The sequence below is a fragment of the Lipotes vexillifer genome, unplaced genomic scaffold, assembly GCF_000442215.2.
Source record: "Lipotes vexillifer unplaced genomic scaffold, Lipotes_vexillifer_v1.1 scaffold97, whole genome shotgun sequence".
Classification (NCBI taxonomy): Eukaryota; Metazoa; Chordata; class Mammalia; order Artiodactyla; family Lipotidae; genus Lipotes; species Lipotes vexillifer.
This window is the reverse complement of record NW_006775688.1, coordinates 1,195,815-1,222,349: the sequence shown is the minus strand read 5'-3', so window position 1 is coordinate 1,222,349 and position 26,535 is coordinate 1,195,815. Positions and strand designations below refer to the sequence as shown.

Here is a 26,535-nt window from a genome sequence, read left to right as displayed (position 1 = left end):
TAGGGAAAGCAAAGGAACACTCTCATTTTCTATGGACAGGAGAGTGGTTGGTACAGCTTTCTGGAGGGCAGTCTAGCAACATCTTTCACATTTTAAAATGCTTATATGTTTTGACCCATCAGTTGCTCTTCTATGAAATTATCCTATAGAGTTCTCAACAAATACTTAGGAAATATATACTCAAAGACACTCTTTGCAGCATTGTTTAAAAGTTTAAAAACAAATCAAACTGGAGAGAGCTTAACCGTCCATCCATAGAGTATTCCATTCAATAAGTACTGTAAAGCCACTAAAAAGAATACAGTAAACCTATCTATATGTGCTGACTTTAAAATAACAGTAACTTACATTTCTTGAGCTTTCACTATGCCAGCCACTGTTCTAAGCCCTTTACCTATGTTGAAGAACTTACTGAGTAAAAAAATCTCCAAGATAAAGATAAGCGAAAAAAGCAAGGTGCAGAACACACTGTGTACTATGATTTCTATTTATATCGTAATATATATGATAAATATCATACATAAATATATAAACACACATTTCTATACACCCAGAAAAACTTGGGAATAATACAGAAGGAATAATTTACAGTTATTATCCAGGAAGAATGGGACTGGAAATGGGACTTGGGGAAATAGAAATTTTTTCTTTCTTTTTTTTTTTCATAATTTTCTGAATTGTTTGAACTTTATATACATGGATTACTTCTATTTTTAAAATGTTAATATGTGTTACCTGCCTAATTAGGTTACAGTCTGTGTCTATTTTTTTTCTTCCTACTTCCACGTATTTTAAAAAACCTAATAAATGTTATTTAGGAAAAAGTAGTAATATGAGAAAACATTAACGTTTCTCTTTATACCCTTCTATGGTATAAGAATTTTTCACACGAGCATCTATTACTTTCAAAATTAAAAAATCTAGTTAAAAATCAATACTCACTAAGTCAAACAGAACACCCTATCTTCCTTCCTTCCTTCCTTCCTTCCTTATGCAGGAAACCCCAGAATACAAGGATGTGGATGAGGACTCTCATGATTCTAAAGCAATCGTTTAGCTGACAGTTTTCTTCTTCCCAATACCAAGTCAATTTAATAATAATTTTTAAAAGATCAAGCTTAGGGCTTCCCTGGTGGCGCAGTGGTTGAGCGTCCGTCTGCCGATGCCGGGGACACGGGTTCGTGCCCCGGTCCGGGAAGATCCCACATGCCGCGGAGCGGCTGGGCCCGTGAGCCATGGCCGCTGAGCCTGCGCGTCCGGAGCCTGTGCTCCGCAACGGGAGAGGCCACAACAGTGAGAGGCCCGCGTACAGCAAAAAAAAAAAAAAAAAAAGACCAAGCTTAATTATATAAATAAAACAAAAATAATGGGGGGAAATACAGCTATCAATTATCAATGTGTGAATTATAATGCACACTGCTCTATTTGTTCTATGTAACATATGACTTAACAACATAGATCAAGGACGATATGTCTGTGCATACCTGGAAAGCAGCCAATACATGGTGATTGTTAATAGTACATTTAGCACTTTTAATTCTCACAACAACCCAATAAGATTCCTGGTTAACTGACTAAGTTAGAAAATTATGAAAACATGGAGAAAATTTTAGAGTGGCAAATGATAACTGAAATCTATAAACAATTGAATCTACCTTTATGATAGGTACTCCTAACTCTTTTATAGGTGTTTTTGTGAGATACTTTTACCAGAAATGGACCGTGAGGAAGCTCCTGAATTATCTCCATGCCCTTTGTTCCAAAGGTCCTTCCTTCCAGGTAACCCTTCCTCACGCGTCTCTCTCTCAGCATACCAAGTGCAGGCGATTCAGAACCTCACGCCTTCGCTCTGCAAACAGCCTGACCTTTCTGTCGCCTCTCACACCCCTTCAGATTCTTACCTGTCCAGCAGCAGCTCCAGCACTTCTTTCGTGGAGGCAAAGCCTCTGTACGTTGACAGGAAGATGCTGATGTAGGTAAAGTCATTGTCCCCAAAAGCTGTCAGCAGGTTCTCCACGAGCTTCTCCAACGTGCCAGCTTTTATGGTCCTGATCTTACACGTCTCATACTGACTGACTGTATGCCCCGGAGGCAGCTGGTCGCCTTCAACCTGTACAATAAATTCATGATTTTGATCAGGAGGAATGACTCCCTAAAGGTAAAACTGGAAACACTGAAGTAGTGGAAGCATGTTTTCCCTTTACTCTTAATTCCCCTACAGGAAGTCAAGGAAGGCAATCCTCTCACCTGGGAGTGCAGTAGAGCAGGATGGGCGGGCGGGGGCGTGTAGGGGTGGCATGCGCGTTCCCTTCCTCTCTAGAAGGAGAGGTATTACTTCATAGAGGTTACATGTGCTTCTACTTACTTCCCTATCAAGAACTAGGTTGCTGGCGTATTCTGTCGAGAATGCTTTCCATGACCCCCAGGATCAAGTTTAGCAAATCTTGATCCATCACTCCCTTTGTATCGTTCCACGGTAAGTTTTCAAACTCATTCTCGAAGACAGCTCCTACAGTGGTGTGCCGGAACCGATCGCGCTGGCTTTGGAGAGCGGATTGTTAAATTTTTAGATTTGTGTGAGCCAGATGACATCACGCTGATAGCTGGAAAAAATCAGCCATGGGACGAATATGTTCTCCACAGACATCTAGGGAGATCTGACCGCAATCTGATGTTCTTTAGTTCATGGGAGGCAATAGACTTTCTGATTCAGTATCACTGGCAATCAACAGAGTTGGCTGAGAAGTGTTTGTACGGAGCAGAACTCGGCTAATCTCTGACGAGTAATGGAAAGGGTAGGTGGGTGCGTGACCCCCGCCGTCTGGAGACTTGCAATGTACAAGAGAAGACGTTTCCGTCTGAAAATTAGCTATCACATGAGAATGAAGCTGTGAAGAGTATTGGTAGGTATAACTGCACTTTGGAGACATAAACCATAATACTAAAGAACTGATTAGTGATAATATCTGTAAAGCTTCAAAACTGAGCATGAGGGAAGTGAAATAAACTGAAGAAAAATACAGGTGTGCCTTACATTCTACAATAAACCTGTGCCTAACAAATTATACAGCGACGTGACTTTCAAAGTTTAACCTGTCCTTCATAGGCATAGGGGAAGATGTCCTACAGAGAGGAACTTTTTCTAAGCAAATAATCATTCTAAGTGATGCAAACAATCACCACGCGATGTCTCTGAATTTTTTTTTTTTTTTTTTTTTTTTTTTTTGCGGTACGCGGGCCTCTCACTCTTGTGGCCTCCGGACGCGCAGGCCCAGCAGCCATGGCTCACGGGCCCAGCCGCTCCGCGGCATGTGGGATCTTCCCTGACCGGGGCACGAACCCGCATCCCCTGCATCGGCAGGCGGACTCTCAACCACTGCGCCACCAGGGAAGCCCTATGTCTCTGAATTTTAAGTGTGAATTGTTTTATATCAGATTTTCCTAAATTGAAATCATCAGACGTGTGAAAATTAAAGAAAAGGGGCAAAAAAGAGAGAACTGAACCTCTAAATGATGCTATTGTGCTTATTAAGTCACATGTTTGCCATTTCTTCACCTGGCCTGTCAAAAGTTAAACCACAGGAAGGAAATTAGCAGGCAAGATCGCCTTCTGTAAGACCAAAGCAAAGGCCATCACTTTTAGAAGGGGCTTAGAATAGCTTAATGTCACCACAGCTAACTGCTAGCAGGAGTTAATATTAAGACTCCAGCATATGCGGGGGATGACTTGATTTCTTTATTTAACTTCTGAAAGATACTTTTACTTTACCAAGGAAAGAGTTCTGGTTCAGTCAAAATACCAAATGTTTCTTTAGGCCTCTTAGGCCTGTTGACTCAGATCATGGCCTTACAATCATTCTTTATCACACTGTATGTAGTTTTAGAATAGGCCTAATAGTATCCATCTGTCTTCCAGGAGCTTCAGTTAACTTTAACTAGAAACAACAAATGAAGAATATATATGGTTTCAAAGTCTAATTATGTTTTTAATTACTTGGTACAGCGTTGTCCTAAGTGTGTGCTGTAAAACACTAGTTCCAAAACAAAAGGTCCTGCAGTCAAGTTTGGAAACTATAGAGTTAAACAAAGTCCAATATACTTCTTTGTTGTAGAATTGCTTAAAGTTTTTAACATGTTAACATGGTATGAAACTCCAAAAGAAGGATATGGTATATGACATTTTCTAATGGATTTCCCTTTAGTCTCAGAGCATCTTGCAGAACATCAGAATGAACATACTTTGGAAAATGTTAGCTTAGTAAGTCACTGTGATGCATTTCAAACTTAATTCACATATGCCACTTTTTACTTAAAAAAAGAAAAATCAAGACACTATAAAATAAAGTGTTAATTTTTATCTTCGAACATCTATGTTCCAAACTTACGGTTACCAAGGGGGAAAGAGGGGGATGGGATGACTGGGAGATTGGGACTGACATACATACACTACCATGTACAAAATAGATAACTAATGATAACCTACTATATAGCACAGGGAACTCTACTCAGTGCTCTGTGGTGACCTAAATGGGAAGGAAATCTAAAATCAGGTGTATATATGTATACGTATGACTGATTCGCTTTGCTGTACAGCAAGAAACTAACACAACCTTGTAAAGCAACTACACTCCAATAAAAATTAATGTAAAAAAAAAAAAACCTATGTTCCTTTGATCTCTTTCTTGCTACCAAAATTTAGGGATATTTTGTGTTTTTTACTTTGTCACCTGAAAAGATCTGGCCAAAATGATGATCAGTCTGATAATATTAAAAAGTAGTAGTTAAAAAATATACCTCAATTTCAAATGTTAACAACAACAAAAGGAATGGCTTCTAAGTTTCTACAGATATTCGAGCTCTAATCCTAAATCAAGTTTCCTTACCTTGTGACAATGTCAGGGTTCCCTCACCAATTTTATAATTTGATGATTCTTATTTTACTCACAATGCAAATTCCACTTTAAATCTTTTCTTATTAGAAGTAATAACTATTTAAAAGAACTGATTTTTTCCCTAAGCAGTGATGTCGCCAAAAATTCAAACACAGAGAAAAATGCTTGTCAAAGACCCTGATGAAGTGGGTCCCTTTTCCTGCCAGAAAGCAGATTTGGCAGGAAGCCAAGTTTCTCCCTTGGGAATGGAATCACGTTACTCATTAACCCAGTCGCCTCCCTCCACTCCTCCTTTTACTCTGAAAAAAATCTCAGTATGCATGCTTGATCCCCGTAAGTCCCTTTAATGGTTTCCGTTCCTCAGTGTTTTTATCTGTACATTAGGAAGAACCATGATTGAGCTAACAGAATGGCTAATAGAATATTCTGAATATTTAGATTTTAAAACTCATTCTCTCATTGCAACAGGTGAGCATCAATGGCAATATCATAAAATGAAGGACAGGAATTGCTCTGATGCCTAAAGTCATTCTCACAAAAATTAACAGGGCAATTTAAGATGGCAGCGCACTTGCTTACTCTCATTTTCTGCACATTTGCTAAGTACCCTAATATCTCTTTGCTATAGCAGGGGGAAGGCCAGACTTTCAAAGATGAGTTTTAATTTACCAACATTCAGATAAAGTACATTTTTATGAAATAAAAATTCTGCAATTATCTGCTTGTTACTGGAATTGAAATAAAATTATACAAAAGTGAAACACACAAAAATACACCACGCCTATGGTTAGAATGGAGAAGCTAAAATTGTAGTTTCATTTTTGCAGCAAAATATTCAATAGCTCCATGACCCTTAAGAGACTTTAGGGTCTGTTTTTGTTTGTAATATCTCAATACCTTTAAATTCTAGTTTAAAAGAATAGTTGGGAGAGGCGGTGGGGAGAGCCTTGGCAGACAAGTGTTTAAAAACCCAGACTTAGAGAGCAAGACATGGAGAGCTGAGCATGCCCTCTGGGTTAGCACGCTAACAGGAAACAGCTCAATCTGGATTTAATCAGAGACCATCGCTTTACTGACAAGATCATGATACTGAGGCCACAAGAATGTTTCATAATTGTTTTTTTGGCCAATCCTTCTGCCATTAGAATTCAGCTTTTCCTAAGAGAACATGTCTGACTCCTATGGGGTAAATATCTAAAACCCTGCCCAACTGCCCTAGCCATGGAATTTCCATAATTACTAATTTTGACATAAGGGGAACAAGAGAAAGAGAATGTGAGAGATGAAATGTGCCATGTTTCAACCGTGTTTCCAGTCATTGAGAAATATACTCTCTCGCCTTCTAAAACGTAAACTGTTCACAACTTGGGTGTTTCTAATTTTAAAAAAATTGTCTTCAATCAATATAATCCTTTAGTCATCTGATACCTTAACAGGGAACGTGTTAAGTAAACAACCTCATTAGACTGGAGACAGTATGAAGCCCTTCTCCAAGCCATGCTTAATCTTCAGTACATCAGTTCTCAGGCAGCCTGGCTTGAGCAGAAACGTAAATAGTGAGCACCCTTCCAGTCACACATAACTCCCTGAGAAAATCTAAAACCCAGAGCCAAGGTTTTACAGAACTTTAAGAATAGCACATTGCTCTCTGTACGCTCATCCCAGAACACCAAGGGTCCATTTTGTAACATCTATTCAAATGCTCTGTAACCACCACCCAGAAACAATAAGAAACCACCACAGTATAGGAAATGCTGTGAGATGACTCACAAACTCTGATCATTTGTCCATATTGCCCAAATACGTAGAGATTATATGTCCTTGCCATGCAAAGAAAAAATATGTGTATGTAATGGCACAAAGCAGAACGTTATGGAGAGGCCAGTGCATCTGAGTATAGAGATCTATTTACACGTGGGACATTCAGAGATGTAAGGCATAGTCTATACGAAACTTAAGGCATGTGATGTCAAGCTCAGTGTGAGCTTCTGCATCATGTGAACTTCTACTCTTGAGTGTCAACTAACTTCTTTTGCTAGGTTAGGGTTGCGAGGATGCCCAGCTAAATTTTAATTTCAGAAAAATAATAAATGAGTAATTTGGGAGCGTTAAGTATGTCTCATGCAGTATTTAGGACCTACTCATACTGAAAAATAATTTGTTGTTTATCTGAATTTCCAAATTAACCTGGCATCCTGTATTTTTATTTCCTAAGTCTGCCAATTCGCTGCTAAGTGCATACAAAGGGTACGGAATGGATCTCTCACTCATTCATCTACTTATTCAGGCACACATTAACCAAACGGTACTATGTGCCAGGCACTGTGCAAGACAGTAGAGATACAAAGGTAAATAGCATGCAGTTCAGACACCCAGGATGTTCAGTCTGAAGGAGGAAACAGACACAAAGAAACCGTTATAATGCAATATGAGTAAAATGGTGGACAGATAGGCAGATACCATGGAAGAACCAGGAGCGACTCTACATAGAGGCAGCATCTGAAAGTGACTGGAAAGATAAGGGTACCACCCACATGAAAGAAAACTGAGAAAGAGACGCCAGATTCTTGTGAGGCAGAGGCACTGAATTCCACTTTAGTCATGTAAAACTTGGGAATTCCCTGGCGGTCCAGTGGTTAGGACTCTGCACTTCCACTGCAGGGGGCACTGGTTCGAGCCCAGGTTGGGGAACTAAGATCCCACATGTCGCACAGCACGGCCAAAAAAAAGGGGGGGCGGGAAAGAAATGTAAAATTTGAAGTAACTTTGGGATTCTTCAATGGTACCGTCCAACAGGCAGTCAGAATCCAAAAGCTGGGGGATAGGTCTAAGACGGAAATACATAGAAGTCACATCAATTAAAACAGCTTCACCCTCCAGGCAGAGTGAACAGAAAAAAGGACTAGAGGGCAGAGGATGGCATCTAGAAGAATACCCAAATTAAGAGGGTTCCAAGAGCAAAGATGTCAAGCACCAGAAGAAGCACCTGCACATATGGCAAATCTACACTCACCTGGTCTGTGGCAGCACTTCTGGACAGAGAATCCAGGAGTAATCTTCACTGCCAGATTCATATAGATGCCAACATATGCACCTTCCACCTAATTACACAAGCATATCGAGGTCTAGCCAGCAGCATGCTGGAGCCAGCCCGTCCCACTTGCAAGAGCTGACTGTAGACATTCCTCAATCCTATGTTCCATGACATCATGTTGGTATTGTGAATCTGGCCATGGTGGAAATATCTACACCATGGAAATTGGCAAACTGGCTACAAATCGGGGCTTTGGGTCTGGAGAGTTGATTTATCAGCACACCACTGCCTAGAAGTCCCCCTCAGATTATGCCAATAGCAAATTCAGGAGAGACTTCACACTGGTAGAATATTTTTCTCTTTCGGTGTCCGCGCCAGTTAAGGCATGTGTGTTGTCACCATGACCTTTGATCTCAAAGAAGATAGAAAATTATGCCTCTGGACTAAGAAAAAAGGAGAAGAGGCAGGGGAACATGTGCCTGACAAATTAACGTGCTCTTAAAGCACCCAAGAGCTGACTTTCTTGAAGCCACACACGTTAGAATGTGGCCAGATTTCTACGATGAGTACGCTTCATCCTCAGGAAAATACTAAGAGAGCTGTAATAACAAACAAGGGCCAGTGTTTTGTCAGACAGAAATCCCAGTCCCTTCCGCCATCCTGTCTCAGCAGAGTTTCCTAGATCATCCCAAAGAGTCCAGGAACTCTCCAAGGGGAAACAGGAAGCTGTGTTTTCCATCTCCTAAAAAATGGTCGTCCTCCTGGCTGTGAATCTGTTCCGCGCGGTGTTAACCCATAACAGACTGGATCTTTTCTCACACAAACCCCTACTGCTGGCATTCTGGTCCTCCTCCTTTAAGGATTTAAGGAGTCTCTAAGGAGGCAGATTCAAAAATTAAGCGGATTTAAGGGAGTTTGCTGACTATGTTTTTCAAATAAAATGATTTCACTTTTATATGCTACCCTGCTGCTTGAAACTCAGAACGTTAATGATTAAGATGATTAAACGGCTTCCCTTTCTATCTCTGAGGCCAATTTACTATGGTACCTAGGGCAATAACTTAAAGTTTCAATGTCTCGGTCATTGGCTTTGCAAAATGAAGAAATCCTATGTTATTTTGAGAAGTTCAAGGATTTACAGTTATGGGGGGAGGGAGGTTTGAACTAAAATAGTCACCGCTGCACGTGCCAAATTACATCACAAATTGTCACACGGGGTTTTTAGTGTCCAGAGTGAACTTGCAAAATTCACAGCTCCCTCGTGTCTCACACATTCAGACCTCAAATGCCCAAGGTCTTCCTATGCTGAGGTCATAGGTTAACAGGCGCCCTGGCTTTCTGGAACTCATTCTGTTTTTGTGCAACCGAGCCAACCTCTGTCTGAAAAGGTCAGCAGGGAGTAGTGAGCTTCTGTGGGACCTAATATTCTCTGTGAATGAAGCCTGCTTTGAATGGAAAGGCTTCCTCACAGCCCAGCAACTTTCCCAGCCCTCCATAAATCCCACCGACAGTTCCACGGGGCTTCATCTCCTGTTGAGATGTAAAGTGTTCCTTCACCAGTCTTTGCGGGAGCAGAGGGTGGCAGTTGCCTGATGTTTCCTAACTGAATCATTAGCTTGATTCTTCTGCACACCACATTAAGGAATCTCTTATCCTCCCCACTTTCCTATGGGATAAATTCAGTTTTAAGCAAAGTAAACATTCAGTTCCCACTATTATTATCACCTATTATGATACAAGCATAAAAATCAAGCCCCATTATCAAAATGCCAGCAAAATCATTATTCCCCTGGGTTTCAGAATTCGAGGAATGACTATCCAGCTTGCTCCTTTTCTGCTCTAAAAATGAATCTTTCAAGCCTATGTGAGCTTATGAATTCAAATGTACAGTTGCACTTTACAGTTCCCACAAAGCTCTGGGACACAGAGTCCCTGGCAAGCACTCCACCCTCAGCGCTGCATTTGGCACAGGTAGTATTCCGAGATCATGCACGGGCTTGTAGAACTTTCAAGCATCCTATCAGGTGATCCAATCTAGGGCAAAGTATGAAGACCGATTTAGTTTATCTTGAGTACCTCTCTCTGAAAGATACACTGAAGTAAACTGACTTCTTTAAAAATAGGTTCTCCTATTCATAAGCTGCAAATTAATTCTAAGAAAATCATCCTTATGCCCTGAATAAAAAGGAAGAGAGGGTTAACAGATATTTATTGAGCCTTTATGGGTTAGATGCTGAATCCCTGTAACAATCCTTGGGTATAGGAATTATTCTTACTTGACTTGAGGACACTGAGGTTTGGAGAAGTGAGCTGTCTCACCCAGTTAGCCAGCCAATTAGCATAACTGACAGAGTCAGGATATAAAACTAGCCCTGTCTTTCTACTACAGCGTGTTGCATTAAAACGCAAAGTGAGGGCTTCCCTGGTGGCGCAGTGGTTGAGAGTCCGCCCGCCGATGCTGGGGACACGGGTTCGTGCCCCGGTCCGGGAAGACCCCACATGCCACGGAGCGGCTGGGCCCGTGAGCCATGGCCGCTGAGCCTGCGCGTCCGGAGCCTGCGCTCCACAACGGGAGAGGCCACAACAGTGAGAGGCCCGCGTACCGCAAAAAAAAAAAAAAAAAAAAAAAAAAAAAAAAAACAACGCAAAGTGACACGGTATTGGGTATTCAGTCTCCTTATTTGTACACCTAAGACTAGAATCTCCATACTTCATAGGACTGTTTTAAGAAAGAGATAAAATTAGATAATAGATCTGAAAGCACGTTGAACGGTTACAAGAACTATTCAGGATTCTACAGGTAAAAGAAAATATTGTATGTCATACTAAAATCCTTTTCTTTTCACTTTCTTTCCCCTACCCCAATTACTTTCACCAAAATTAGGTCTTATGACATCAAATATTCTCTGGCATTATCCCTCTTACTTCCTGACATTGACTGAGATCTTTAACACCTAAAGATTAAAAAAAAAAAAAATACCGTTTTTGTGTTAACACCCTCTTTGGAGGAAAATGAAACTTCCCCTTCATTATTGTGGTTTCTTAAATGGGTAAATTAAGTCCAAGAAAGATGAATGACTTCACTCAAGGGCTCCAAAAGATGCCAGGAGAAAAAGGTCAGTAAGTTGCATGAGAAGTTACTGGATAACACAGTGTAGGATCCCTGGGGGTTGCCGGGGCACTTATTAATAATCTAATTTCCAGATTATTAATTAGTTTTCCTACCTGCTAGTTTTTATAAATCTCTCTAGCCATGAGACAATTGCCTTACATTTTTAGAAAGAAAGGAAAATGAAAGCAAAATGACAATATGATTGGTTATGTGATATAGCCAGACAAAGTGGCGCTGACACTTAATAAAAATAGATAGAGGAGAGGGCAGAGGATAGAGAGAATTGATACCTGGCAAAAACACAGATCCAATTTCCCCAAGCAGACAGAAACTTTTGAAAAGAGAACCATTTTGTCCACTAGACTTTAATGTGTCAAGAATATATGTAAAAAAGTAGGCATGTCAGTTGTAAAGAAAATATTTATCTTCCTAATAACACGCTCATCATTCCCATGGCTCATGACCCACTCTTGATGTCAGTTAGTGAAAAGAGTATTAAAAGAGCTCCCATTACGCAAAGAACCCAAGTGAGGGGCTAAGGGAATCTACAAAAGAAATGAAAGACTACACTCTAAAAACTTAACAGTAGAGGTTATATGAATGTGAATTTTTTCATTTAATGGGATGGAAGGAAAGATGTGTAGAGCTCAACATCAGTGAATATTTAATATATTAAATAAATGCCAGGTAAATAAGCAGCGACCTTACAGAGAGAATTTCAGCACTGATGGGGATAAAGGTCTCTTGCAACCCTGAGCTTCAACTTCCACGCCTTCATAAGGAAGGCATGGAACTAGATTCTTTTTCTAGTTTCAGGTCAATTAATCTTCAAATACTTGTTAGTGCCCTCTGTTTGTCTCAGCAGTGAGCTAGAATAACTCTTTCTAATTTAATTGCTTTTGTTATTTCCTAAGTACACTTGAGAGGATCCATTCATTCAACATCTATTTGTTGAGTTCTTACTATGTGACTGCTGAAAGCCAAGGTAACAACGGAGAACCCAGCAAGACGTTGACTTGCACAGATAAGTCCCCTTCCTCTACAGCTAAAGGAGAAGAAAGCAGATGGATGAGCTGTCACGACTGGATCTGGGCTTGGTCTTATGAAGCCCATTCCCTAGAGTCAGAGTCTTCAAATTACCCGGTCCTGAGAGTTTAAAGCTACTCCGCAAGGAATATCATAGAGAGATATGGCTGATTTTACCATGACACGCAAACAGATAGAAGCTATGACTATAAAGAGAGCGACTCTTTCTAATCAATGCTATATAACTGTAAATAGTAATTGGAGATGGAACCACTGGCCACATTAAAGTAAATATATACAGTCCTCAGCCATAGCTTCTCTGTGACACCTCCAGCCATGCTCTGGTAACAGACCAATGGACTGCGTCATTCATTTGTATAGATCGAATCAGTTTTATTTTTAACCAAAGGCACTACTCAACTTCATAAAGACCGTAGGTTCAGAAAAGCTTCTAAAGTTTTAGTTATAGTAGTTTGAGTTTCTGAATATAAGATATTTTAAGATCTTTTTGGTAAAAGATGTCACGAAAAACAATGTACATTTTGGAATTTGTCTGTTTCCTTGAACACACTAAGCAGTTTTCAAGAGGATCACTTGAGATGCTGGGTAAAATCAGATTCCTGAGTCCATATTCCAGAGATTCTGATCAGTAGACCTAAAATAAAGCCAAGGGATCTGCATTTTAGCCAGCATCCCAGATTATTTTAAATGCAGAAGATCTACTGATTACCCTTTGAGAAATACTGTGCTTGACAATGCAAAAACCAAAGATGGGTAAGGTTTATTGATGGAATAAAGGAGAAGGTGATTAACCAATATCAAGCTTAGACAAAGTTGTGTGGCCTCTCTTAGTCTTAGTTTCCTCATTTGTAAAGTGGGAACAGTTTTACTTTTACCTTCCTTTACTCACCTTGATGTTGCATGGATGATTCCCAAAAAATGTGGGATAAGCTTTGAACCGCTTGAGATAAAAGAACTACATAGTAAACTAAGGTATTATTGATACTTATTCAATGGCCCGAGATGCTTTCAAGCAAACCAAGTGATCTTTCTTGTGTGTTTATCTTATGAAATTCAATGGGTTCTCCCACAAGAAGGGAAGGTATTACATGGGCCTACAGAGTTTACTTCTGCCCTCATTACTCCTCCACTTGGTTGTCGATCCCGTGGAAATGCTTCCTGCAGAACCAGCACCGTGGATTCCCGCCTGGTACCGTCTGCGCCTTGTGCTTACAAACATCACCTCCTCAACAACAACAATCAATAACTCTAAGCGCTTTCTATGTGTCCCATAATAACCTTAGAGAGCAGATAAATTTCTTATCCCCATTTTACAGATATTTTACAGAAAAGTGAGGCCCAGAGAGGCTAAGTGACTTGTCCCAGGGCACACAGCTAAAAAGTGGCCAAAGCCAGGATTCAAGTCCAAGTGGTATGGACCCACAGTCACACTTAACCAGAATTCTATTTCATCTCCTTCAAGGGTCTCCTGTGATACTACAGGGGGGTCACTAGTTCGTGGTCCTTCACTTACCATCAGTATGGAAACATTCCCAACCTCAAGCCTCTTTCCTTCTTAGTCTATACTCTCTTTCTGGCCATTCCATACATACTACGCACTGCCCCCGCCCCCCGTTTCACCTAACACAAATATTATACTAACTCCCAAATCTTTAACTCCAGTTCTTACTTTCCTTCTAAATTCTAGACATGAATTTCCAATTACTACACATCCACCTGGATAATCCATAAGGAACTCTAACTCAACGTGTACAAAAAGAAACTCTCATTTTATTCCTCTAAAATCTCACCCCTTCTCTAGCTTCTGACTTCGTTAATGATCCAAGTCATAAACCTACAAATCATCTTTATTCCCGACTTATCTCCCCATCACTTCCAAAATCCAACCTGTCCCATCCCCTAAATATGTCTCCATTCTGTTCCTCTCCCCCATCCTCACTGTCTTACCCTAATTTAGACCTCATTTCTTAACTGGGTATGTATAACAAGCACTTAAATTGTTTCACTTGCCTCTAGTCTTGCTAAAATCATCTTTCTAAAGCACAAATCCTAGTTTCAGAATAAAGTCCAAGTACCTGCCAAAGCTAAACATGCCTATCCTATGACTCAGCAATTCCATTCCTAAAAGATACGAGTATTATGCCCACCGAAAGACAGGGACAGAAACATTTATAGCAGCTTCATTCATAATAGCCAAACACACTTTCCATAGTATGTTGTAAGCATTTGTTTACTGACAGGCATCCTCCGCTAGACCATAAAATTGTTAAAGGCAAAGTGTAGTCATATGAATATTTATAGCTCCAGAAATTAGCCTATAACCACATCAATAAGCACTTCAAGAATATTAAATAAATGTTTTTAAGATAAAAATGAGTTTTTCATCTAACAAATCTATCTAATGATACTATGTTCCCTACGTAACATTTTTCTTGATCCTTCTAAATTCAGTCAAATAAAAAAATATGTACATACACACAAGAAAAGTCTGTCCATATACAATAAAAGTATATACAATGCTCGCTCATCACCTCTGAGTTGGACTGCTAAGGTAAATACCCTTTCAAATTGTTTTTATGGCATCCCTAGTAATCTTTTAAAGACACAAATCAGATCATGTCACTCCCCTGCTTAAAGCCTCTCGCTGGCTTCCCATGACACTTGGAATAATATGCAGACTCTACCATGGCCCACAGGCCCTTCCTGCCTACCTCCTTGACTCCACCACCAAAATCAACTCCCTCCCCCTCTAAGCCCCAGCCATACCAGTCTTCTTTTGGTTCTTCAAACACAGCAAGCTCATTCACACCTAAGGATTTTTTTGTGTTTGTTCCTTCTGCCTAACACGCTGCTCAGCCTGATTTTCTCCTGGTGGGTCCTTCCCCTCATTCACTGCTTTTGATCAAGTGGTATCTCCTCAGATACACCACCTGGACCATCCCTCCGGTGTCCCACTACCCATCTTCCCCGGCCAGGCCAGATCATGTCATCTAGGTTAACTGCCTTATAGCCCTGACTTGTTTGCATGTTTGCTGTCTGTAAATTCTGCAACAGCAGAGCTCTTATATATCTTGTTCGCTACTATATCCCTGGGGTATAGAATAATGTCTAACACACAACAAGTGCTCAGTAAATGTTTGCTGTAATGAGTGAAAAACAAATTAATGTTGTAATTAAATGGCAAATCATTTAAAAATCTAAATGAAAGGCTGATTATACTCCATAGATCTATCGAAGAATGCCAAACTCTCCTCGGAACTAAAAAATCTTAGGTAAACAAAGTTAACTGTTTCTATCTCTTCACAGCAGTTGAGAACTACAGTGAATTCTCAAAATGACTATTTGGAGCTTTTTTTGAGTCTCCATTAATTCCATACTTGGTTATCATGATTATAAAAATTACTGAAGTCATGGGGGTTTTTTTCTCCAGAATTCTTTTCCCATCAAGATCGAGTCCCTGAATCAAACTACACATCACAAGGATCTCTCGTTCTCTGAGGCTGACACTGTCCTCACTGTTCTGTCAGATGTAAATGCCACTGAACCAGTTTCTTGCTTTGAAAACAAAGAGTGGGAATATGCTCTTGTTTTGACTTCTTGCAGCTCCAACTGGGAGTATCTGAGGAAATGAATACACAAGCTAATCAACCAGCTACATAACGTAAGTGTAAATACACTACAAGTTTACTTATGAGGTGTTGGACTACCAAGAAGCTTCCAATACCTTCTGCATGAAAGACATGGTATAAAGTAAGTAAGGAGTTTATTTGAAGCCTTTTAACGTCCCCTTTCTTCTGTGCCAGGTTCTAAGCCTTGAACACTAAGAACGCTGTTTGAGGTCCCTGAATTTATAGTAAGTTTGTATTACTGAAACAAATAAGTGCTCTAACGTCGCATTCTAGAATGCTAAGTAAGGGTGCTTTCCACCTTATAACAAGGCTAACTTGCTATCCCAAGCATTAAACCCTCTTCAGTGGAGGTCTAGAGGACTGCAGCTTTACCACAAATCCTACTTTCATTCATTCATTTATTCCGAAATATTTAGTGAGCTTTTACTATGCTTAAGTTGCTACATTATAAGACACTGCAGGTACAGAAGTGAACACAGACATGGTCTCTATCTGCATGAAGCCAACATTCAAGCACAGAAGACAAATACTAAACAGATAATTTAACAATTAACTATCTAATGCCAAGAGAGATCACAGCTCTCCATAAAAAGGTGCTAAAAGAACATAAGGTAAAGGGATCAGACTGTGTCCTGGTGATCAGGGAAAGTTTCCCAGAGGAAACAGAGATCAGAATAATCAGCAGGTGTTCACCAGGCAAAGGGTGAGAGAGAGGACATTTCAGGTGAAGGAACTGCATGCAAATGCCCTGAAGGAGGAAAGAAACCTGGCATCCTGCAGGATAAAGAGAAGCTGACGTGGCCAAAGGAGAGGGAGCCAGGGTAGGTAGGGTGGCAGGAGACAAGCTTAGCCAGGAGAAGAATGGGAAGCCACTAAAAGATTTTAAGCAAGGAGGTATACCATGATCAAATATAACATGGATCTACAAGAAGAATGAACTGAAGGAAATAAGAAAGGATTCAATTGAAAGACTACTAAAGAATGCAAAGGTTTCTCAAAATGTGGAATGTGATCCACTTGCATCAGAATCACCTGAGGTACTTGTCAAAAGCAGATTCATGGAGCCAACCTCCAACCTACAAAATGCAGGTCCCTGTAACTGGGAAATCAGCAGTTAGTCCTAGATTATTATAATAAACATTAATGATTAAGAAACACAGTAATAATGCCAGAGGAATTCCAATGATCACCAAGTGAAATAAACCAGGATTGAAGTAAACTTCTCTGCTTTTACTTGGGCATGAGTGTTCCCTCTTCTAAAATTTTGGTGGTACCATTCTCCTCTCCAGCTCCCTTTCTCCCTTACCTATAGCAAGGGACCGATTTTATTCTTTCTCCATAGTCATCAACTGATACTAGTTTTATTCAGAGCAGAAGCATACACTTACTTTGACTTGTTCCTGACAGGAGCAGATCAGAGTAAAAGAACGCCTAAGTTAATCAGTGTTACTATACAAGTCCATTTCTGACTAGAAACGCTCACATTGGGAATAATGTTATCTTGCGTTTGTGTGGCCCTAATATTCAAAGCGCCTGTATATACACAATCTCATTTGATTCTCACAATAATCCCAATTTATAGATGAGGACACTGAAGGCTCAAGGGGGTAAGCAACTGACCCAGTCACATTCCTAGAAATTGACAGAGGCCAGAGTCCAGCCCGGACCCTTCAGACTCCAAAGCCACGTTCAAGGAGCAGTGCCACGTGGCTCCAGCAGGTCGGACCCCCCAGGTGCTCATGGAAGGTCCCCCATGTACTGCCCTCTGCCCCTCATGCCACACACGTCAAATAGTGAGAGCCGACTGACTTCACGTCAGGTTCTGTGAATGAATCACCAACTCTCAGGCCCTATACTCAACAGCAAGTCAAAATTCCCTCTATGGGGTACTGGGGGCGGGGGGAAGACGCCACCGTAGACAAATTACGACATAGCTGTTCCAAGTCGCCAAAACCACTTGAACATAAATATTTAGATTTCGTATGAACACGACAGAGGTCACGGGGCTCTGGGAAATTATAACTGTCTTAATCGAACAGAACATAAACTTCTCTTGTCAAACAGGTGTAATGGTCATGTTGCCAGTAGTAATTGTATGTTTGGATTTTCAAAAATGCATTCTCCTCTCCCATTTAAAAGAAAAAAAAAAGCTGCAACATTTCCCTTTCCAGGAATGTGATTTAACTTAATAGCTAAGCTAATAATCACTAGCTGCTTATTTGGTGCAAACAAAGAAAGCACTGTCTCTGCAAGTAGGCACAATGGTTCTGAATGCGAGATGGATTTAAGTATCTGGTTGTGAGCGACCATTACGTTATGTAACGAATGGAGCTGCATGAATACCTATTACATAACTCCATACTGCCTGGGCACTCTAATTAAAGTGGGGGGACTTTCCCATCACATGAAAAAGCTCTCCTGAGTCACCTCTATAACTTGTAAGGTTAAAAAACTTAAATTATACTGAACCAGGGAAATTGTGTACACAGCTGTTGTGTCCAAAGTAAACCAAGAAAGAGGGGAATAAGAAAAAAAATGTTTCTGTAGGGACTAGAAGGTAACTGTCCTGGAAGAGGTAGAAGGTGGCCAGGCTGGAACTGAACTGAAGAGCTATGCTTTGTAGCTCTAACTGGGGAGAAATGTAGCATTTTTCAAATATACTTATGTAATCTGACGGACACCTAGCACTTAGTTGGAAGCACATAAAGTCGTCCCTCGGTAGGTATCCGCGGGTGATTGGTTCCAGGACCCTTGAGAATGACAAAGTCCACAGATGCTCAAGTCCCTTACATAAGATGGTGCAGTACTGTCACACAACCCACACACATCCCCATATACTTTAAATCATCTCTAGATTACATATAATAGTTAATACAACGTAAATACTATTTAAATAGTTGTAATAACAACGTAAATGCTATGTAGATAGTTGCCGAAGTGGCAAATTCAAGTTCTGCTTTTTGGAACTTTCTGAAGTTTTTTTTCCCGAGCATTTTCTAGCCACAGTTGCATCTGCAGGTGGGGAATCCGTGGATACAGGGGGCCAACTGTATTGATTCATTTTGTCAAAAAGGCACGAGAGGCACAAGATGTCATATAAGAAAGCAGTAGTCGGTGTGGAGGCAAAACCAGTGAGGGTTTCTAATTTATTCATTTGTAAGTTTAGCCACCACATACTTCTCTGTAGCTCCAGCACCTAACTAATTCCACACCTTCTGAGACTGGGAAGGAAGGAGGCAGTACCTCTAACATTTCCTTCCAGTAGCCCTGGAAGGAAGCTGTTCAGGGTGCAAACGAGGCCAAGGAAAAAATCAAAGTTTTAACAAACCAGTACAATTTAAATCATGTAACAGTGATCCTTCATGGGGAAATTTAATGTTCAACCTAGAAAGAGCTGTTTTCTCAGTGAGGAACCTTTTAAACAGCAACATTCTAAAAGCTTTATTAATTCGATGGAAATGTCTCTGTTCTTCTGCCTTCAGAAGTAGAATATCCTGAGCATGATTTAAACCTTCATTCAGAGCTCCATGAGCCACCAATGCTACAAGGGATTGTACATGTGTCCCCCAGAGACAATGACAGAGAGCAGTGCTTAGTCCAAAGCGAAATGATCCCATACAGTTCAATGCCTGCTATCTAATCATCATCACTTTCTCACATTCATTTATTCAACAAATAAATATTCATTGCGTCTTCTGTCTGCGAGCTACTGTTCTAGACTCTGGGGAAGAAAGGACCAAAACCCACGTCCTCTTGGAACTCACCTTCCAATGCAGAAGAGAGGCAATCAATCTGTCTGTCAATTACAAAACAAAAACAGTACCTTACACAGTAGTAAAGTGGCAAGGAGGGTGAAGCTGAAATGGAGGTCGGTGAGTTCCAGGGTGGGGGAGGGCTGCAATTTGAGTGGCTAAGAGTATAGGTCTCACTGAGACAGTGACATATGAACGCAGCCTTCCACTGGATGGTCCATGTCTGTTATTATGAGCATGTCTACCTCTAAAAGCCCCACTCTCTTCCAGTTTGCCATATCCATTATGACTATACATAAATAACCAACTTTGTTATGTATTAGGAATTAACGTGGTGTATATTAAGAATGATGGCCTTTCCTACGGGGTGAGAGCTATTTGGGCTACTCAGAGAATTTTTTTCAATAACTTTCAGTTTTTAAGTATGCTCTGGAAAGCTGAAATAACCAAAACTGAGAGAGTGTTACTCTACTTGTTTTCTAGAGTACCTAAGCCTCTAACTTCGGCGCCGCTGTCCCCTGCGCTAATGAACTAGCCTGCTTCTCCCCCTTACTGCTCCAGCTACACTCCTCCTGACTCCTAGACCAGCTGCTCTCTGCCTTCTTGCCTCCTGAATATGACATCACCCAAGGCCCTCACCCGTGTTCTATTTTCCGTATCGTCCATTCTTACTGCTTCATTCGCCGCTGAGTGAGTGATACCCAAATGTATTCCTCTAATCCCAAACCTCTTCTAACTGGAAAACTTCTCCAGCGCGCTACGTCTAAAATTAAAATGGTCATGGCACCCCCTTCCCATCAGCACCACAAAGAAGCTCTTCCTCCCAAAATCCCATTTCTGCCAATGGCATCACTATCCTCTCAGCTCAACTACACCGAAAATCTTAGACTCATCTTTGACTCCGCACTGCGGTCACCAGGGAAACAGCTGCTGATGCTTTCTTCTGGGTTTTTATCTGCTCTGCTGATAGGAGGGAATGAAAACAATAATTTGAAGACGTAATTGTGATCACTAACAAAGAGTTACTGCTGCAGAATTTACAGGAACCTTGGGAGAAAGTGATTATGTTCTCCTACAGGTGTCAGACAGAATCCCAAACGTTAGGAAAACACTGTTTTTTAGGGATAAGTTGGGAGATTGGGATTAACATATTCACACTACTATACATAAAATAGATAACTAATAAGGACCTACTGTATAGCACAGGGAGCTCTACTCTACTCTGTAATGACCTACATGGGAAAAGAATCTAAAAAAGAGTGGATATATGTGTATGTATAACTGCTTCACTTTGCTGTACTGCAGAAAGTAACACAACACTGTAAATCAACCGTACTCCAATAAAAAATTTTAAAAATAAAATTAGCATAAACCTCCTGTTACAGGAAAGAGGATTCAAGAAAGGTAGGACAAATATTCCAAATACGAAATAAAAGTTTTAAGAAATCAAGGAGGTTGTACAGGTTTCCCAAATTATTTTAAATTTTTATTTATTTTTTATTTATTTATTTTTGTCTGCGTTGGGTCTTCGTTGCTGCGCGCAGGTTTTCTCTAGTTGCGGCGAGCGGGGGCTACTCTTTGTTGCGGTGCGCAGGCTTCTCATTGCAGTGGCTTGTCTTGTTGCAGAGCACAGGCTCTAAGCACGAGGGCTTCAGTAGCTGTGGCTCGCGGGCTCTAGAGCACAGACTCAGTAGTTGTGGCACACGGGCTTAGCTGCTCCGCGGCATCTGGGATCTTCCTGGACCGGGGCTCGAACCTGTGTCCCCTGCATTGGCAGGCAGATTCTTAACCACTGCGCCTCCAGGGAAGCCCTCTCAAGTTATTAGAGGCAGAAAGAAGGCCCCATAATTAAGGCTATATACTTAGGGTCTAAAAGCATGGTAACACGGAAGTTAACAGTCATAACGAACTGAGTCTTATGAATATGTGAAGGTCAAGTTAAAGAGGTCTCTTCAGCTATATTAGGAGCAAAATGAGGCAGGGAGCAGCTCGTTGCTGATAGGTGGGGTAATGTTAACTGATAAGAGAGAAAAGAGAACTACTACACTCCCCTTAAGCTTCTATCTTCAATATCAAGGAAAATGATCTTCAAACTGGAAAAAGGGCAGGACCAGCATGATGAAGAGGAAACTAGAGCCCAAGATAGAGAAGGCAATATTAAGAAGGCTCTTAGCCCTTTAAGTGACTTCATGTCTCTGGAGCCAGAGAAATAGCCTGAAGGGCACTGAAAGAACCAGAAGATGTGATCATAATATTGATGAATGGAATCTTCACAGAAGCAGAGAATCATACAAGTGTCTGAAGCCTGGCAACAAGAAAACAGCGATTTTCAGACAGGAATTTAAGGTGGACTAGAAACAATGGACTGAGTTGCCTACAAACCGCTTTCGCCAATATCCCAGATGGTTTGTAAGCAATGAACACTTGGAGCTAACATGAAATCACTGAGAAAAACAAATCAGATCAAACTAACTTTCCATCCTATTCTGACCCTAGACAAGAAAAAAGGAGTACTACAGACATGACAGATGTCTCACACATTCAAAAAACCCATTCCACCAACTCTCTCCTTAGATCTTTTTTTTTAAACATCTTTATTGGAGTATAATTGCTTTACAATGGTGTGTTAGTTTCTGCTTTACAACAAAGTGAATCAGCTATACATATACATATATCCCCATATCCCCTCCCTCTTGTGCCTCCCTCCCTCCCTCCCACCTTCCCTATCCCACCCTTCTAGGTGGTCACAAAGCACTGAGCTGATCTCCCTGTGCTATACGGCTGCTTCCCACTAGCTATCAGTTTTACATTTGGTAGTGTATGTATGTCCATGCCACTCTCTCACTTTGTCCCAGTTTACCCTTCCTCCTCCCCGTGTCCTCAAGTCCATTCTCTAGTAGGTCTGTGTCTTTATTCCTGTCCTGCCCCTAGGTTCTTCATGACCTTTTTTTTTTTTTTTTTTTTAGATTCCATATATATTTGTTAGCATACGGTATTTGTTTTTCTTCCTCTGACTTACTTCACTCTGTATGACAGACTCTAGGTCCATCCACCTCACTACAAATAACTCAATTCCGTTTCTTTTTATGGCTGAGTAATATTCCATTGTATATATTTGCCACATCTTCTTTATCTTTATGGATCTGATAGAGCCCTAGGGGTTCAACGGTTGAAGAGTTGTATTCCAGTCAAATACAGTAAGTCCCCTACATACGAACCTTCAAGTTGCGAGCTTTCAAAGATGTGAACACCCAATCAGGTAAGTTAGTTCACGTGGCTGGTGTACATTGTCACTTGTGTGCATCCTCTACAAGTGGCTGTACTTTTGTGTACTTTACTGTACATTACTGTAGAGTGTACAGTAGTACAGTACCTTTATTTCAAGCCCAGGATGTCTGGAAGCAAGCATAAAAGCAGCAGTACATAGCCAATTGTGTTAGTTGGGTACCCAGGCTACCTCTGTTGGACTTATGAACAAATTGGACTACGAATGTGCTCTCCGAACTGAACTCATTCGTATGTAGGGGACTCACTGTAGTCAGGGAATGCTGAATGGTAAAGCAATGTCAACTAGTGAGTACGGCTAGGAGCAGGGAATGTCTCTAATAATATAACAGAGTTTTGTCTTTGGCCATGTTGATTAAATCATTTTAACAAATGAAGCAGACAATTATATAGAACCTTATTAAACTGAATTGAAAGTTATATCTGGTACGTTGACTTATGGAATCAGAATTTCAGAAGACTTTTTTTAAAACCAGGAATATTGGGCTTCCCTGATGGCGCCGTGGTTGAGAGTCCGCCTGCCGATGCAGGGGACACGGGTTCGTGCCCCGGTCCAGGAAGATCCCACATGCCGCAGAGCGGCTGTGCCCGTGAGCCATGGCCGCTGAGCCTGCGCGTCCAGAGCCTGTGCTCCGCAACGGGAGAGGCCACAACAGTGAGAGGCCCGCGTACCGCAAAAAAAAAACCCCAAAACAACAACAACAACAAAAACCGGGAATATTACCTAAGACTAATAAAATTAGATTTAATAAAAATCAATATTTTCTACAACTAGACCTTTTTAAAATCAACTCTCCAAGTACAGGCTAAATGAGACTTAGTTTCATAAAAATTAATATTACAAAAATTAAAAAGACCAAGGAATCTTAGGTAAACATGAGTCATGAGTGTAGTACATGTGTAAAGAGACCTAATTTAAGTTCCACACATGAACACTAATATTAAAAAGAATATAAAATTGCCAGTATTCAACCATTTTTAACTTATTAATATGGCAATCTCATACGGTTCAACCTAATACGATTACATGTGAATCGCAAGAGAAGTACAAAGTGCTACAGAACTCAGAAAAGGATAATTTACCACCATTTGGGAAACCGAAGTGGATTTGTGAAAGAAATGGCATGTGAGCTGGAATTTGGGTGATGGCTGGGATTTGCACAGGAGGTTAGGGGGAAGGGGGACATTTCAGACAGAGGCAACAGTTGGGGAAAAAGACCCTGGGACAGGAAAGTAGCATAGTTAGGTTAAAGTGTGGAATACGTAAAAGTGAGCCACAGGAAATAACACTAGAGAGGGAGAGACTGGAACTGAACTTTGGAGGCCCTCAAATCCACTGTAATAAAAGTGCTCAAAAATTCTATGAGCTGCCTACAGAGACCAAGAACAGTGCTGGGCACATAGCAGGAGTCAAATTTGAATGAATAAGTGAATCAATGAAAGAAAGAGTGAATTATTTGTGATGGGTACAGAACAAGAAGAGGTCAACATAAACACAGCTCCTGCTTGCCAATCCCGTACATCACCGACATCATAGTACTTTCCATCTACAAGGGATCTTGGAGATCATTTCGTCTAACTCCCCTCAAAGATTCTGGGTAACTACCAACAGGACTGGAAATACTCAAGCAAAAGAGGCGAAAGGCTGCCTGGCCCTCTGCCAGTTCCTAGGGTAATCTGATTCACCAGAGCAAAATCTCCAAAGAAGATTTCAGTTCAATAACTCCTAAATATTGTGTTTTGGACTCTTTACTGAAAATGAATGCCATCTAAGTCTACAAGTTTCGGAAACAAATGTTTGGTGGCTTTTGTGGGCAATTGTTTTTAAAACATCAAGCATGTCTAAGGTATAATTTTAAAGAATCTGGCTCCAGGAGAAAAAGCTGAAGCATTAGTCACATGTTTTACATTTCTTACTCTTGCCTGCCAGATTTTTTTTTTTTTAATTAAGAAAGGAAAAATGGGTCAGCCCGAAAGAATTTTTACAACTGTCAGAATAAATACAAGGCCCAAGCAACCCCATAAAGTTCATTTTTGGAGCCTTATCTCCGCCTCTCTCTGTGGCTTTAAGTGTCCTTTATTTAGAACCCAGCCAAAGACACAGCCCTGGTGACTCCCCCTACATCTTGCATACTGTAAGGACATGTTTTCTTTCTGTCAAGAGGGAAGAGGACTGGTGTGAGCCTAGATGACAGTACAGCCTCTTCGGATTTCGACAGGACACGGTGGGTGGAGGATTTAAGGGTCAAAGAGAACCCTTGTCCAACCCAGCTTGACTCCAAGGTCCTTAAGAAACCACTCTCCTTCTTAGAAAGAATCACCACCCATGAGGCAATTTTGAAGACATCTTCAAGAAGCAACTCATCAGATAAAAGAAAGTCTCTCCTGGGCTTAAGGAACACTTTAGTGCTGAGCACACGTGTCCAGACTTCGGTCAACATAACTATAACAATTCTTAGTCCGCCCTTCACTCTGGGAGTCCCCTGAGGAGTTACTGCTTTTAGGATGAGCATCAATGCTCAGGTTTACTTTCCTGCAGGGTCTGGTTTGGTTGAATTGTTCCAGAAGAGCTTCTACCAACCAGACCTAAAATTTATATGGTGTTGCTGGTAGCAACCTGCCCTCTTACAAAGCAGACCAGGCCTCCTGGTGATGCATTGATTAAGCTGGACCACACTAGAAGAGTGAGTTTCAAACTTCTTAACCATGATTCACAGTAAAAAGAAAAGATGCCTTTTACACATGACTCAGTACCTACTTGCACATATTTAAAACAAAGTTTCACAACAATGTTATTCTAATATTTTTTATTTCATTCTGTTCCAATTTTAAAATATTGATTTTTTGACCCACTAAATTGATTTCAGAACCCACTCTTAAGCTATACCCTGCATTTTGAAAGGCAAAGCCCTAGCGCAACACTGTCCAATAGAAAGATAGTGCCAGCCACAGTACGATATTTTAAAGCTGCTAGCAGCCACATTAAAAAAAAAAGTAAATAGAAACAGGTGAAACTCATTTTGACAATATATTTTATTTAACCTGTTGTATCAAAATATTATCATTTCAACATGTGACCGCTATAGAAAATGACTGAGCTATTTTACAGTATTTTATCATATGAAGTCTTCGAAATCTGGCGTGGACTTTGCATGCACAGAACGTTTCAACTCAGACTAGCCACATTTCAGGTGCTCCATAGGCACATGAGGCTAGTAGCTACCATACTGAACAGTGCAGCCCTAAGAGCTCTGGTCCCACATCCCCCAGAGCAGCAGGACCCACGATGATGCCCGGCAGCAGAAGGGAGGGGAGCCATCCACCCCTGCTGAACTGCACTGCATATTTGCTCACACGTCCTCATCTCACACCGTACTCTCAGGCTCCTAGTGAAAGCTCACAGCCTGGATAAAGGATAGGAGATTCCACAAGGAAGAACAGAAATGAGGCTTGTTAACTAATAACAAACAGTATCGCTCTGAAACTCCTCCAAGTCCAAATGCATTCTTTTGTCTGTGACATCAGAAATACAACAAATGCACATAAGATTCAAACCAGAGAGTAACTTTTAGAGAATTTGTTCTGAAAAATATATCTTGCTGATTAAAAAAAACTGAATAAATAGCATGATTGCAACTATGTTAAAATGTGAGCCCGTGAACGAAGATTGGAAGATAAAAAGCAAAAGTTTAAAGAACTGTGTTACTGCGGTAGAATTATGGGTGATTTTTTTCCTCTTCTTGTAAAAATAACGTGTACAATGTTGTGGCATCACTCTTTTAAG

The 26,535-nt window shown here is 40.7% G+C and overlaps 1 protein-coding gene and 1 non-coding gene across 5 annotated transcripts in view; one reads left to right on the top strand and one right to left on the bottom strand.

Moving 5' to 3' along the window:
• The window catches only part of RGL1 (ral guanine nucleotide dissociation stimulator like 1), a 292,140-nt gene that overhangs the window by 96,454 nt on the left and 169,151 nt on the right, over positions 1-26,535 (bottom strand). For all 4 annotated transcript variants that reach the window (XM_007450147.1, XM_007450149.1, XM_007450148.1 and 1 more), the window contains one exon: positions 1,902-2,110. In XM_007450147.1, coding sequence (XP_007450209.1) covers positions 1,902-2,110 — 209 coding nt within the window. The remainder of the gene's footprint in view (positions 1-1,901; positions 2,111-26,535) is intronic.
• Positions 7,511-7,583, top strand: TRNAG-UCC (transfer RNA glycine (anticodon UCC)). Its single transcript has one exon. It is a non-coding gene; the product is annotated as a tRNA-Gly (tRNA).